The sequence below is a fragment of the Eptesicus fuscus genome, chromosome 20 (assembly GCF_027574615.1).
Source record: "Eptesicus fuscus isolate TK198812 chromosome 20, DD_ASM_mEF_20220401, whole genome shotgun sequence".
Lineage (NCBI taxonomy): Eukaryota > Metazoa > Chordata > Mammalia > Chiroptera > Vespertilionidae > Eptesicus > Eptesicus fuscus.
Window position 1 is genome coordinate 17,431,890 of NC_072492.1, and position 13,332 is coordinate 17,445,221.

The 13,332-nt window shown below is 57.7% G+C and overlaps 1 protein-coding gene across 4 annotated transcripts in view; it reads right to left on the minus strand.

Moving 5' to 3' along the window:
* Positions 1 to 736: 736 nt before the first annotated feature.
* The window catches only part of ABR (ABR activator of RhoGEF and GTPase), a 190,207-nt gene continuing 177,611 nt past the window's right edge, over positions 737 to 13,332 (minus strand). For all 4 annotated transcript variants that reach the window (XM_054709005.1, XM_054709006.1, XM_054709004.1 and 1 more), the window contains 7 exons: positions 9,723 to 9,782; positions 9,373 to 9,482; positions 8,552 to 8,691; positions 7,378 to 7,512; positions 6,448 to 6,553; positions 3,950 to 4,097; positions 737 to 3,316 (listed from right to left, as the gene is read on the minus strand). In XM_054709005.1, the coding sequence (XP_054564980.1) occupies positions 3,227 to 3,316; positions 3,950 to 4,097; positions 6,448 to 6,553; positions 7,378 to 7,512; positions 8,552 to 8,691; positions 9,373 to 9,482; positions 9,723 to 9,782 (789 nt within the window). In that variant the 3' untranslated portion in view covers positions 737 to 3,226. The remainder of the gene's footprint in view (positions 3,317 to 3,949; positions 4,098 to 6,447; positions 6,554 to 7,377; positions 7,513 to 8,551; positions 8,692 to 9,372; positions 9,483 to 9,722; positions 9,783 to 13,332) is intronic.

The following is a 13,332-nucleotide window of genomic DNA, read 5'->3' on the forward strand; positions in this document are numbered from 1 at the left end:
AGCATCTTCTACCAACCAGTCTAGCGCATGGGGTCAGATACACTGAACAACCGGACACAGGACAAGCTGCCCTCACGACTGGCTTGGAAAAGATGAGCCCTGGGCTGTCAGTAGCCATCAGTTCAATAAGCGAAGCATTGTCCACATTGACTATTCAATCGAGAGAGGAGATGAATAGTTTCCTGTTTTAGATGGCTAGGGAGTCAGTATGACCTCATAAACCAAACACCAATTTTCAGAGACATCTGTTCCTGATCTCCAGAATAAACAAGTGTCCAAAGGCTTGGGCTGGTGGGAGCTACATTAACCCCAGTGGCTCTCCTAAAGGGAGGAGGCTCTCTAGGGGATCCAGCCTCTTTGCAGGCAGATTAGGCCAGAGGCTGCCCCAAAGCTGAGCCACATCCAAGGAAAATGTAGAGGAAAGTTTACACAAAATAGGAAGCCTCCACTTGAATGGACAAGTTCCTGCCATCTCTCCGAGGATGCTGATGGCCAGGTCCCTGGCAGGGCATCTGTACTTCCTAGCTGGCTGCTGGGTGACCTGGAGGCCTTGTGAAGAGAAGGAGAAGGCTTGGGCTCCCCTCCCTCAAACTGCCACATTCCCCACGGAGTCCATAGGCAAGCTCAAGGGAGGTTAACTAGGCAAACTCACATCTGGATGCAGCCTGAAGAGTTAAATATTTGATGGGTGGTCTTCCCTGGACCACTGAGAACACAAATGTCCGCACCACAGGGCTGAGTTGTGTGCAAATGTTGGGGCTTTGCATTTTTTTTTATTAACATTTTTCTCTCACGTGGTTTACATCAATTTATAATCTACAGAAGTTGAAACAGAACATAGACAAAAAAATATATCCTTACCCACTTATTAAAGTCAAATATTAATGAAGGGTCCCATCCTACCTGTATCGGCAAAAACCGGCAGCCCATAGTCATTGCCAGCAAGGACAGGCCTTCTAGGATTCCTGGGGCCTGTGTGCTGAGCCTGTGGGCACAGCCTGCCCTGCTGGGCACAGGCTGGGGTTCTAGGCTGCACAGTTCCTGTCTCAGGAGAACCCGTGGGCTATTTCCTTGGTGCAGTGTCATCCAGGTCTGGTACCTGCCCTTCCCCACTCGGGGTAGAATTTATAAATATTCTGAGCCTTTTGCATTTCTCAGCCCTTCTAGCCTTCCTCCCATTCACACACTGCCTAAGCCCGCTTAGGGGCTGCAGTAAGTAGCTACCTGATGCTGAGAAGTAAACATTGCTTGTTTTGGGAGGTGGGAGGCACCCATTTTTGGCTGTAACTAGCTCAAGCCGGGCCTCCAGTCATTACCATCAATGGCTCTGGAAACAAGCAGGGACGGGCAGACGCTGGGATCTTTAGACTCAAGTTCTTTCCCCATCTCCTGTCCCAGGGAGCAGGGCTCCTAACTAGGCTGCGAACAGGTAGCTAGCTAGATGGTATTCCCCTCTTCTTGGGCATCTCTTTCCTCCATTGTGCACAGAATGTGTACCGTTCTGCCCAAGACTGAGTAATAGGTGTAAACAAAATGAGAAAGGGCCCTCCTCCCGGAGCAAGCATACAGCTTCAGGGCCAGCAAACCCTTCTTTAACACTTAGCCCTGAGCTCCAGCTATGGGAGCTGTTCTCTCCAGTCCTGAGGCCTGGACTCGACTCTGCCACAGAGGAGAGCTGGGGAGCTTGTGCTGCAACTCGAGCCCCTGCGGCCTGGGAGCGTCTGCCCTGCCAGGCTGACCACCATAGGCTCCCACGGGAAGAAACAAGTACACGCACTCCTTTCCAGGACTGAGCAATGGGTCTCAAAGCTGGGAATGGGACCTGCCGATCCCTGACTCGATAGAGCATCAACAATGAGGGTCTCCAGCACAACCCAACCCCAGGAGAGGCAGGCGCCTGCAACTCATCCTTCCCCGGCTTCTGGAGTTTCCCCACGTTCACCCGGAAGGCTGCACCTAGGAGTCGGGGTTGGGAGGCAGCACCATGACGGCTGCCTACGTGGACTGCCTGCCTTTCCAGGCCCTGGAGCACCTGTGGCCGTGGGCTACCCCGTGGCAGTGCTTGGCTGTGGAGAATGTAAAGTCTAAGGCAAAGGTACCACGAGGTACATGGGGCGCCAGGAAGGGCTAGTCTCCTGGATGGAGCTTGCCTTTGTCTGGGCGCCTGCTTCAGCCACATCAGTTGCCCTCCGGGAGGCCTAGCTTCACCAGAAAAGCCACGGTGACTCCTGCTGCTGACAGCCGCTTCCCCGCTCAGGACACCGGCGCTGCACGCTCTCTGAATGTCCATCCGGGGCTGTGCCTCTCCCACCTCCCGATTCTCCCCTGACCCTCTGGCCATCTCCATAGCAGGTCACTGACGAGTCTACACTCAAAGGAAATAGACCACCAGGGGAAAAGGAACTGAAAAGCAGTAGAAGAAACAGTCAAGATGCCTCACCGGTAGACAGGAGACAGAACAGACAAATCCCAGAAATGGTCCTCGGGTGGAAAATTCCAGAAATCCGCTCTCCAGCTCTGCTAAGCTGAGGATTAGTGTGAGTCTGTCTCCTTGTCCAACATTTGCACAGGCAGCAAGGCAAAGCAGGTGTGCTTCCACAGGTGGAGGGCAAGGAGAGGGCCGGGGGCAGCATGCGGCAGCACCGCCAGGCCACGTGGTCACCGCCCCCCGGGCCGCCTCAGAACTTTCAAGGTGATGGAGCGGAAACCACGGCTGCACATGCACGCGGGCAGGCTGGGCGGGGGTGTGGAGAACACCGAGGAAGGCTGCCAGGAGACTGCAGTCTGGGAGCAGGGCCAAGCGCGGACAAGCTGGCAGCAGTCACCGAGCGCCCAATGAAAGCCCTTGGACTGGACTCGGGAGGAAAGAAAGTGTGGGAGGAAATGAAAGAACAAAGCAGGCCGTCTCTGTGCCCATACGGGGTCAGTCCCTACCTTTTCTGCATGACAGACAGACATAAAACAATCCCCAAACGGCATGGAGCATTAGACACACTAGAGGTACAGAGGGCAGGAGCCCGGGGTGTGGCGGCGAGGCGGGGGGCTGGGTCAGCTGGCTTTGTACAAGGTGGCACAAAAGATGCACATGTTCCAGTTCTTGGAGACCTGCGTCCCTTGGAGTCTGGAGTGCTGGGTTTGGGAGTTTTCTATTGTAGTCTTTCAAGTCTGTGCCGGTGCCCCGGCTAGAGAGGCTGGCTCGGCCACCCCCCACAGCTCCCACCTGGGGCTACACATCCGTGGAGAAGTACAGTGTGTTCCGCTTCAGTTCTGCGAAGGAAATGGGGGGGTGCTGCAGGTAGTAGAGGAGGACCTGGACCTGTGGGGAAACAGGGGAGACTGAGGCAGGGTCCTTGTCCTCATGGTCACCGCCACCCGGGGCCTCCTCAGAACTTTCTTTCTTTGAGAAGAAATGGTCCCAGTCTGTGTTGCTCCCCTTCCCTCCGGTTGGCTCCTGCCACTTCCCCTTCCTTGGCAGCCTGCCCCTTTGCAGCAGCAGGGGGCGCTGCAGGGCAGAGGGTGGGAACCTGGGGGCCACTTCCCAACCTGCCTTGCAGCGGTTGGCTTTGGCTTGACATCCTGCCTCAGACTGGACGCCACTCTGGGACTTGTAGGATCCCAAGAAAGCCTCCTGCCCCAGAAGCAACCCTAGAGCTTCCACGCGTGAGGACGAGGCCCCCAGCGTTTTCCTGCCTCTGGGCTTCCTTTCGGAGACAGGCACGCCCAGGACTGAAGCCAGCACCGGCCCCGGGTCTAGGGGCCTGAGTATAAACTTTTTGTTTTGGTCTGGGAAGGGCAGGACTGTCCAAAGTCCTGCCTCCCTGGGGAGAGCCTACAAACCACGAGCCCAGCTGCTCAGGAGCGCAGGGGTGTGGGCCCAGCTGTTCTCTCTCCACCCTTCAGGGAGCTGGCCTCACCCTCTACCCGCCACAGACCGGGCCGCGGGTCGTACCTGTGCCATGACATCATGGGACCAGATGTCCGCAGCCGACGTGAGGTGTGCTTTGCTCTCCACTTCCGAGGGTCTCAGTAACGTGGGGCCAAACACAGTCGCCAGGTTGTGAAGGGACATTTTGTTGATGGGCTCCTTCTCAGCAACCCTGAAAGGGAGGGGAGGGGAGGGGAGGGGAGAAAAAAGTCACTTCTCAGCAGCTGCTTAGAGCTCCGGACTGGGCCTTTGGTGTAGGAGCTCCTAGAAGGATTCCTGGAGGGTGGTTACCAGGCTTCCTCTCCTAAGGGTAGAGACCTCTTGGTAGGGAGGGAACTCGGTCAAGGGACCAAGTCCCCAGCTATAGTCCCAGGACATTCCTAGAACAGAGGCCCAGCTCCGGGCCACCCCCTGAACTGAAGGTAAACCGTCAGAAGGACCCACGCCAACACCTCTGACCTAGAGACAATGGTGTCATCAGCCCAAGAACTTCCCCGGTAATAAGTCAAACTCCTCAGCACCCTCTGGGTAGTATCGTCTCCACTGTACAGACGAAGAAACTAAAGTACAGAGAGGTTAAGTGACTTGCCTGAGGTTCTCCAGCTAGCAAGTGGGAGAGCTGGGATTGAACCCAGGCAGCCTGCCTCCAGAGCCCCTGCTCCTCACCCTCTTCACCCCTGCTTTACCCACGACCAGTCAGGCTGCGCTGCGTGGCCCAGGAAAGAGTCAGGGGGTGGGCAGGGGCAGGGGCACAGGTAGGGAGCTGGAGCCCCAGCCGCAGCTGCTCACCAAACGCGAGGCTCTGCCCGTGCTGTGGCAGGAACACTCCTGATCCAGAGGGTCTGTGTCATGGGACCCAGAGGGCCTCCCTTTGGATCTTTTTTTTTAAATATATTTTTTATTTCAGAGAGGCAGGGAGAAGGAGAGAGAGATAGAAACATCAATGATGAGAGAATCATTGATCGACTGCTTCCTGCACTGCAGGCCCCCCACTGGGGATCAAGCCTGCAACTGAGCATATGCCCTTGACCAGAATCGAACCCAGGACCCGTCAGTCCGCAGGCCGACGCTCTATCCACTGAGCCAAACCGCCGAGGGCCCTCCCTCTGGATCTTCCTCTGTTTCTCTTGCACAACAGGCCAGATGCTCTGTAGATACTTTCCCCGAGTGACAGCAGGGGCTGCCTTCTGTGGGTCGTACCCAGGCAGCCAGTTCTACCCACACATCAGAGGCCCTGGGCCTCCCCTCCTAGGAAATGTCTCTGGGGCTGAGACCCACCCGTACTGAGGAGCGACTCTCACCCCACTCCCAAATCCACCATCATTCCCAGCTTCCAGGCAAGAGTCATGGATGTGCCCGCTGACTGCTATGGAAACAGGCAGACAAACACTGCCATGCCAGGAGGCAGCTGTGCAGCTGGCCCAGCCCCTACACACACACACACACACACACACACACACACACACACACACACCAGCCAGGGGCCCAGATGTGGGAACAGACTGTGCCCGGTTCCCAGGGTGGAAAACCTAATGAATTTTCCCCTTCCCATTCCTCCTCAGTGTGTCCTCCCCACAGTGCTCGCCAAACTATTTGGGAATTGGTTGGGGCTTCGGTCCTGGCCAAACCAGAGGGAAAATGTCTCATAATGGGAAAAACAAGACAGCAGTCCCAGGCGTTTCCAGGTCTCGGCTGGCCCTCCGGAGCCATGGCTGGGAGGCTGGGCCTGAGGGCTGGGGCTGAGCCCAGGGAGGACCTGGCCCAAGCACAGCCCCCTCTCCAGGCTCCTCGGTCCTGGGTGGCGAATTTAAGGGGCACCTGGGGACTTTCGCTCCCCACTCATCCCCAGACAGTCCTGGGCTCCAAGGGGAGTGATGAGGACGCCTTCAGGGCTGGTTTCAGTCGGAACTTTGCTGCGGGCCTCAACTTGAGCAGCTCTTGGTTTGGCCCGATTATAGAAGGGGGGAGGGGGAAGGGCCCTCGTTTAGGATTTGGGAGCTGGGATTCTAAGGACAGACCTGCTAACCAGAGCAAATCCCTGCTGGGCTGTCTCCCTATCCGTTAAAGTGTGGTCAAAACCAGAGGGCTGCTAGCATTTTTGACCATGACACGCAATAGCGAACACTTCTTTACATGGTGGAGTACATGGCTGTACGTAACAGAACACCAGGACACGCACGCACACTCACTGCCGTGGTGCATCCTGCTGCTGCCCATATTCCATGCGAAATATGCCAAGTTGACTGAATGACCCACTGACTGTAAAACTCATCCGTGGTTTTTGGCTCTAGCCTTGCCTTTCTAAGCATTCTGTGGCCAATATTCCAGGTTGTTATTAGAACCCAAATACTTTTCAAACAGAATCTGAGTGTAAAAATTTGAAGAGCAAACTCTCACCCTGCCACGGATGGCCCAGCAGATGCCAGCACCCGCGAGGTGGGTCCTGCGGCAGGGGAGTCCCCTCCAGCAGGTGCCTGCCTGGGCTCCCTGCCCCCCACCCCGGTCGGAACACTGTTCATTACCTTTTCAAGTGTTCCAGCAGGAAGAGGAAGGTGATGAGGTTGGGGTCGGGCAGGGAGCGGAGCAGGTGCATCATGCAGTTTTCCTTGGCAGCAGGGTCTGACAGGGCTGTGGGGAGAGACAGGGCTGGGGCGGGGCTTGGCTCCCAGGCGGGGAGGCCCTGGCCAGCGCCTGGTGGTCAGGAGGCTGCAGACCCTGAGGGAGAGCCCAGGCTGCCCTATTAACAGCCAGTTCCTATAGGAGGCCCCGCCCACAACCTGCACCTCAGCCAGGGGCAGCTGGTGGGGAGCGGACACCTGCCTCCCTCACTGCACAGGCCTTTGCGGCTGATGCCGTTCCCACCCGGGTCCGTCAGGCAACGCTTAAGACAGGGACGACACTGCGTGAATGTTCTCCCAGCCACTCGGAGACGAGCCCAGCCGCAAGTGCCTTCCAGGGGGCTCATTTCTCATGGCGGCTGAAGCCCTGATCTGCCCCAGGGGAAGACGAGGCGGGAGGGAGGCACCCAGGCCTGGATTTGGCCCGGTGGGTGGAGGCCAGAGTCCTGCTGGCCAGGGCCCTCCGCTTCCTCCCCACCCGTGGCACCAGCCATCGCGAGTGCACTCCAGCTCTAACCAGGCTTCTCCTTGGCTCTGGGCGCTGCCCCTGACCAGCCCCTGCAGGACAGGTTTCCTTGGACACCCAGGGTTCCAAGCAAGGAGGTCCCTGTCCAAGGAGGAGGCACAGAGGGCAGCCCACGGGACAAGAGGGGAGAGGCAGGTGAGAGAGGGTCCAGCGCTGGCTCAGGCCCCGGCAGACCGCCCCCCGCCCCCCTGGCTACTCGGGTGCATTGAGCAGGTCGATGAACAAGGGAAGCCAGGGCCCTTATGTTGCTCTTGACTCTGCTGGTCAGCAGGCCTGGCTCAGCGGCCCTCAGGTTCCCGGAGCCTCACCGATGCCCTCCATGAAGGCGGGGTAGAGTCGGTCTGTGAGGAGGGGCTCGGGCAGCTCCCGGAAGTAGAGCTTGAGGGTGCCGGCGATGGCGTTGATGTCCATGTCACTCAGCATCAGGAGGATGTCCTTGTTATCTGTGGAGGAGGTGCGAGGTCAGGGGCCACACTGGCCTGAGCCACCTCTCCCATGCAGCCCTCAGCTGGTTGGGTGTGGCTCTGTTCCACTCCCCACCCATCCTTCACCTGCCAGGGGTGCCCCCACCCACTCCAACTCTGGTCTGGTCTCCCCCAGACAGGGAGGGTGCAGGTAGTGCCCACAGGTGGTCTGGGACTCAAATCCATGGGGGGAGGGAGGGGGGAAGGGGAGCCGAGTTTATCATCCAGAATTCTGGAGCCATATTCGAACCACGTGCCACACACCCTCCTTCCACCTGGAACCTCCCCACTGCTAAGCCTGCTCTGGAAGGCACCGCACATTTCTTACACCTAAAACCATGTTCCAACAAAGCCTCAGCCTCCAGGTTGCGCTGAGGAGCCAGCATGTTCCCAGCCCCCCAGCTCCCCAGCCCAGGCTTCCCGAACAGGGACACGCACACCTGCTCTCGGCTCCCGTGGAATCGGCACTGCCAGGCCGGCTACGGGGTGTGCTGTTGCTGAGGCCTGAACTGGCGAGATGGGGGAAGAAGACCCAGAAAGGGCAGGTCTACCACGGAGGAGTTTGCAGTCAAAGCCACAGACAATGCCCTCCCAGAGGCACGTGGGGCCCTGGAGATGGTGGGGAGCCAGCTAGCCCAAGCTCACGGTCTCTCCTTCCCTTGCACCCCCAGGAACCTGGGAGCTAGCGAGAGCCAGGAATTTGGACTCTGAAGTCAGGAGGATCTGCGTTTAAGTCGGGCTCAAAACCTACTAGCTGGGCAAGCCTGGGCCAGTGTCTTGACCTCTCTGAGCCTCAGTCCCCTTACCTGTAGCAGTGGGTAAGGGCTGGGGGGAGGGGACCATATGAGAAAGTGCAGGAAGAGCCTGGGGCACAGGGACTCAGAAATGGTCCAGCCCACGCCACCCGACGGCAGGTAGAGGCTGAGGCTCCTGCCTCCACTGGGCTCTCCTGCCGCTGCGCGCCTGCTGGAGCACCATCCTCCCGCCGCCTCGCACCGCACCGGGCCTCCGCACTCACTGGCATCAAAGACGGCCTTCAGCGCCTGGATGTCGGTGGCCACCCCGGATATCCGGTAGATGCCGACCTCCTCGATGCCCCTCTTCTCCACCTCCTCCACACACTGCCGCACGATGTAGGGCACCTTGGAGCGCTCCCGCCTGGGGGAGGAGAAAGGAGGGAGGGTGGAGGGAGGCCCCCAGTGACGGCTACACAGACCCCTCCCCAAATACTTGACCTTGGGGAGCTCTAACCTCTGGAATCAGGATTTGGGGGGCAGGGACAGGGCTGAGAAAGAGGCCATGCCACGCTGCCCCGCACAGCCCACCGAGGCCTGCCTGCTGAGGGAAGCAGGGACAAAGGGGAAGTTTGGGAGATAAGCTCAAGGACTGAGGAGAGAACGCTCCTCGGAACAGAGGTCTCAGATTCTAAGGCTACGGAAGCCCCAGCAGGTAACCTGTACACGGGAGGGGGTCGGGCCCTGGAGAGGGCGATGGTGGGGAGCTGAGGATGCTTGTCTGAGGGGCCGCTACTCCTTGGAGTCCAGCCAGCCCCGGCCAAGTTGAAATGCGGGCCTACAGTTTCACATCTTCCCGTTTATTGCGAGAAGCGGACGACCCGGCATTTTCCCACGCAACACCCCGGTGTCTCAATGCCGGCTCGTGTATTTCTAAAGCAGCATGTGCGGCAGAGAAGACACCCCTGCGGGCCCCTTTTGGCCTCCGAGCTCGTCACTGTGACTACTGAACTGGAGGGTGACTGCTTCGGGGCCGGGCGAGGGCAGGCAGGGCAGGCAGGGGCCCGGGCACGGACGCAGCACGCGCACGGGAGGCAGCACCTACTTCGTCACCACGCTGATCTTCACGCCGAAGACGCCGGTCTGCTTTTTGGATGGCGTCCTCTTCAGGCTCATGTCTCGGCTGGTGAATTTCATGGAGAATTCCACTTTGATCTGGTCGGGGGTGAGGCAGGCATGAGTGCCCCGAAACCTAGGGACCCCTCGCCGGGACTGGAAACAAGGCCCACCTACGGCACCCAAGGCTCCCTGACATACTGGTGGGCGGGAGTGGGAAGGGGGTAGGAGGAGAAGGGAGAGGGACTGGGCTGGGGGGCAGGACAGCACCCGGAGGACACCAGCCAGCGGTCGGGCCGCCCACCCACCGTGCAGACATTTCCTCTCCCTCCAGCTCACCCCGTTCATCTCGATCACATCTGTGTGCCAGTTCTTGGTTTCTACGGTTTGTGGGTCCAACTGTGAAGAAAGAAGAAACACAAGTGAGAGAGATGACAGCTAGAGACCAAGCCAGATCTCTCTGCTGTTCAGCCACCGCTCAGAAGCTGGCTAAACGGTCAGGAAGGCAGAAGAGGGGCGTGATGCTCATCCGGACATCAGCCCTTCCGGGTGGCTCCAGCCTCCAGCCCCTCCTGGCCTGGGTAGTGAAGGACTACCCCCCACTCAGTGAAGGAGGGAGGGCACGCTGTTCAGTACCTTTGCCCATCACCTCTCATTCCCTCCTGACCATCACCCCGGGAGATGGGATTATCACCCATTTCACAGATGCAGAAACCGAGGCTCACAAACAGTGAGCAATCTGCTCGACCACCTGACAGGAGGGGATGTAGCCCATGTAGTGGAGGTGCTGAAGGGGAGGCAGACAGAGGTGAAGCCCCGTCCCGGGAGTCAGGCTGCCGGGTCTGAATCCTGGCTCTGCCGCTTGCAGCTGCATGACCCTGGGAAGTGTGAACCTCGCTGAGTAAGCCTCGTTTATTCCATCTGTTCACTGCAGTCAGTAACAGAACCTCCCTCGCTGGGTTGTTGCGAAGACTCAGTGAGATACTTGTGGTAAGCGGTTGGTCCCGCAAGGAAGCAAACACTCGGCCGGGGAGGCCCCCACATCAGGCAGGAGCCCCCGGGAGGTGGGGGTGACAGGAGAGGCTCAGAGGCCTCCCTCGCAGGGGAGTGGACGGGCCTCCGTTTCTCTGACCCAGTGGCCTTCAGACTGTTTTCCCTTGTGCACCCACAAATCTGAAAACCATGCACTCTCCGGCACATTTTAAAATCAACATCTGAATATTTCCAAGGCAAGTTTAAATACTTGCAAGGGATAGAATTTCCAAAGTAATGTAAATATTTACATCTTAAAATAAAGCTGTTACCTCACTCTCTGAAATGTGTTCCGTGAAGTCCAATAGCATGTGATCTGATACCCATCGCCGTCGGCGCACAAAGACATCACAGCCCCCCCGCCTCGTAGAGGCCCCCCGCCTCTCTCTCCTGAGCTTGTTTCAAGTCTCTTTTCCCAAAGGGTTTTGCCCTAGTTTGTATTTTTTTGATGTTAAAGCCTTTTATTTGTCACCCTATTCTATTTCACTTCAATAAAAATATCTGTATAAATGGAAATGAAAAATTTCCTCAGACCACAAGGCTCTAAATATTCAAACCATATTCTGGATCGGTTATTATAATAATTAGCGGCATACAATGACAATTAACCACCACACTGGAAACTGTAATAACTATTCGGCAGCCAAGGGCCATGTTGGTGGAATGGCGTCCCTTAAGCAGACGGGTAGAGCATGTTTTCTGTGTGAGCTCATGTGTGTATACGAATAGTAGGGTGAGACAGGGTATAACATAAATTCTGTTCATATTTTGGGGGTTTTGTTTTGAAAGATGTAAAGAACAAAGCACCCTGTTCACATAAAGAAGTAGATGAGGCCTACGTAGTTTTATTGTAGCAACGTTAAGCAATATTTAACTTCTTTCCTTGTTAGTTGCTTTAAACTGCACATTTACCCTTAGTCAAAATTTATTTTAAACAGCCTCTCAGCTGCCAATTCCCATCAGTTGTAGAAAACCAAGAAGGGGCAGCCACCTGCCTGGTGACAGGACCTATCACCCAGCCATCAGCCTTTCATTTTTTCAACACCTGCCCCCGCTTTCCAAGTGGCCCCCCTGGTACCCAGACCACGTCCCCCAGCGAGCCACGAGCCTCAAGCCTTGAACTCCTCTTCAGAGGGAGGTGCTGGTCAAAGGCCCTTCACAAGACGATGGCTTTTTGACAGCAGCACCGATGGGAGTTGAGGATCTGCAAACTGACTCCCGTGAAACTCTCCCTGCCATGCCGCTCCTGGGAAGTCCCCGCACACCCCAGGGACACGTGCACGGTCTGAATACCGCTGCTCAACCGGCCTCACCACGGAGGAAAGCCATCTGGGCCAACGCAGGGTGCGCTGGGCCCTGGGGCTTCCTACAGCTCGAGGTAAGTCCTTCCTGAACCTTCCATCATGCACACACCAGCTAGGGACAGGCACCCCAGCATCTGCTGGGTCTGGGGTGTGCATCTGGGCCAGCTCTGATCCGGGCCCAGCCTTCAGCAGTCAGTTCCTTACCCGAAGAAGGGGCAGAATTGAGAACAGGAGAGAGGTGTGGAGAGAACCGAGCACCCCCACGCTCCCCACCCAACAGCTCCCCAAACACAGGGAAGTGTGTGGGATTCACCAGCGGGGCTGCTGCCCAGCTCTCTGTCCCGGAAGGCGTGGGGCCAGGTGTCCTACTGGGCCCCCAAAGGAAGCTCCAAGTTTGGCCTCACTTTCCTGAAGCCTCCTTCCTTGGGAAACTTCGTTTTGTCCCAACCCCTCACCAGCCTTCATCCCAGTCAGAAGGCTGGGTCTTGGACACGGGGCCTGGGTCTGCCCCCAGCTGCTCTTTGTCAACAGAGGCAGATGCTAGCCTCGGAGCACACATTCTGGGGTGACCACGCTTTTTAACGATGGTCTCTCCAAGCGTCAGCCTGAACCTCAGCCCAATTCCATGGCCACGGCACCTGGCCAGAATCACCTGAGGCCACTCCGCCGCCCCAGCCTCCCCTGACAGCTGCCGTGGACTAAGCCCGGGGCCCCTCCATGGGTCCTGCAGTGGAATCTGGACACAGCCCGAGTGGGGAAAGGGTAGGGACCGAGAGCCCAGATGTTCGCTCTTCACTCAACTGTGTGAATTGGGGCGAGTCACGTTACCGCTCCGAACCTCAGTTTCCTTGCGGGGGTGCCCATACCTACCTCAGAGGGTTGCTAGGGGAAACAGTAACAGCAAATGCTGACTTGGGAGCATCTCCTGTAAGCCTGGCACTACGCCCAACCCTTTACATACAGCGTCTCCGGGAGTCATCAGAACAAGCCTCAGAGGGTTAAGCCCCGATAGCTGCTCCCATTGTCCAGACGGGGACATGGAGGCTTACAGAGGACGAGGAGCCAGCCGAGGCCACACATCTACAAAGTGAGAGCTGGGGGGCAAAGCCAAGTCTCTCGGACTCATCGGCTCTGCTAACCCTGCGAGATAAAGCACCTGGCCTGGCGCCGGCACCTCTTGGCGAAGACCACGGCTGCTGTTACCGTTATTTACTTAGAAAGGAGACAGCGGGGCTCCTGGCGCGTGGACTGGCACCAGGGGCAGACCTGGTGCTGGCCGGCGCCCCCAGTACAACCCTCTGTTACTTCTCTCCCCACTGCTTCTGTTCTAGCAGCCCTGCATTTTCCTGGGAGCAGCGGAGACAGGAAAAGCAACTCACGCTGAGGCCCAGAGCGAGCCCCGCTTCCTCCAGAAAGCCTTCCGGGATAACCCCAGGCCTCAGGAGCCTTCCGTTCCCTCTGCCCCTTGCACTAAGGCCCTGGCCCTCCGCAGCCTGCCGGCGCCATTTGCAGCTGTTTTGCACGCACCAGCCTGTCCGAGGCCAGAGGAGTTTTACCGCAAGTTCCCACCACGGCCGCATTCCCGATCCCCTCTACAGGTGCACCCTGGTACC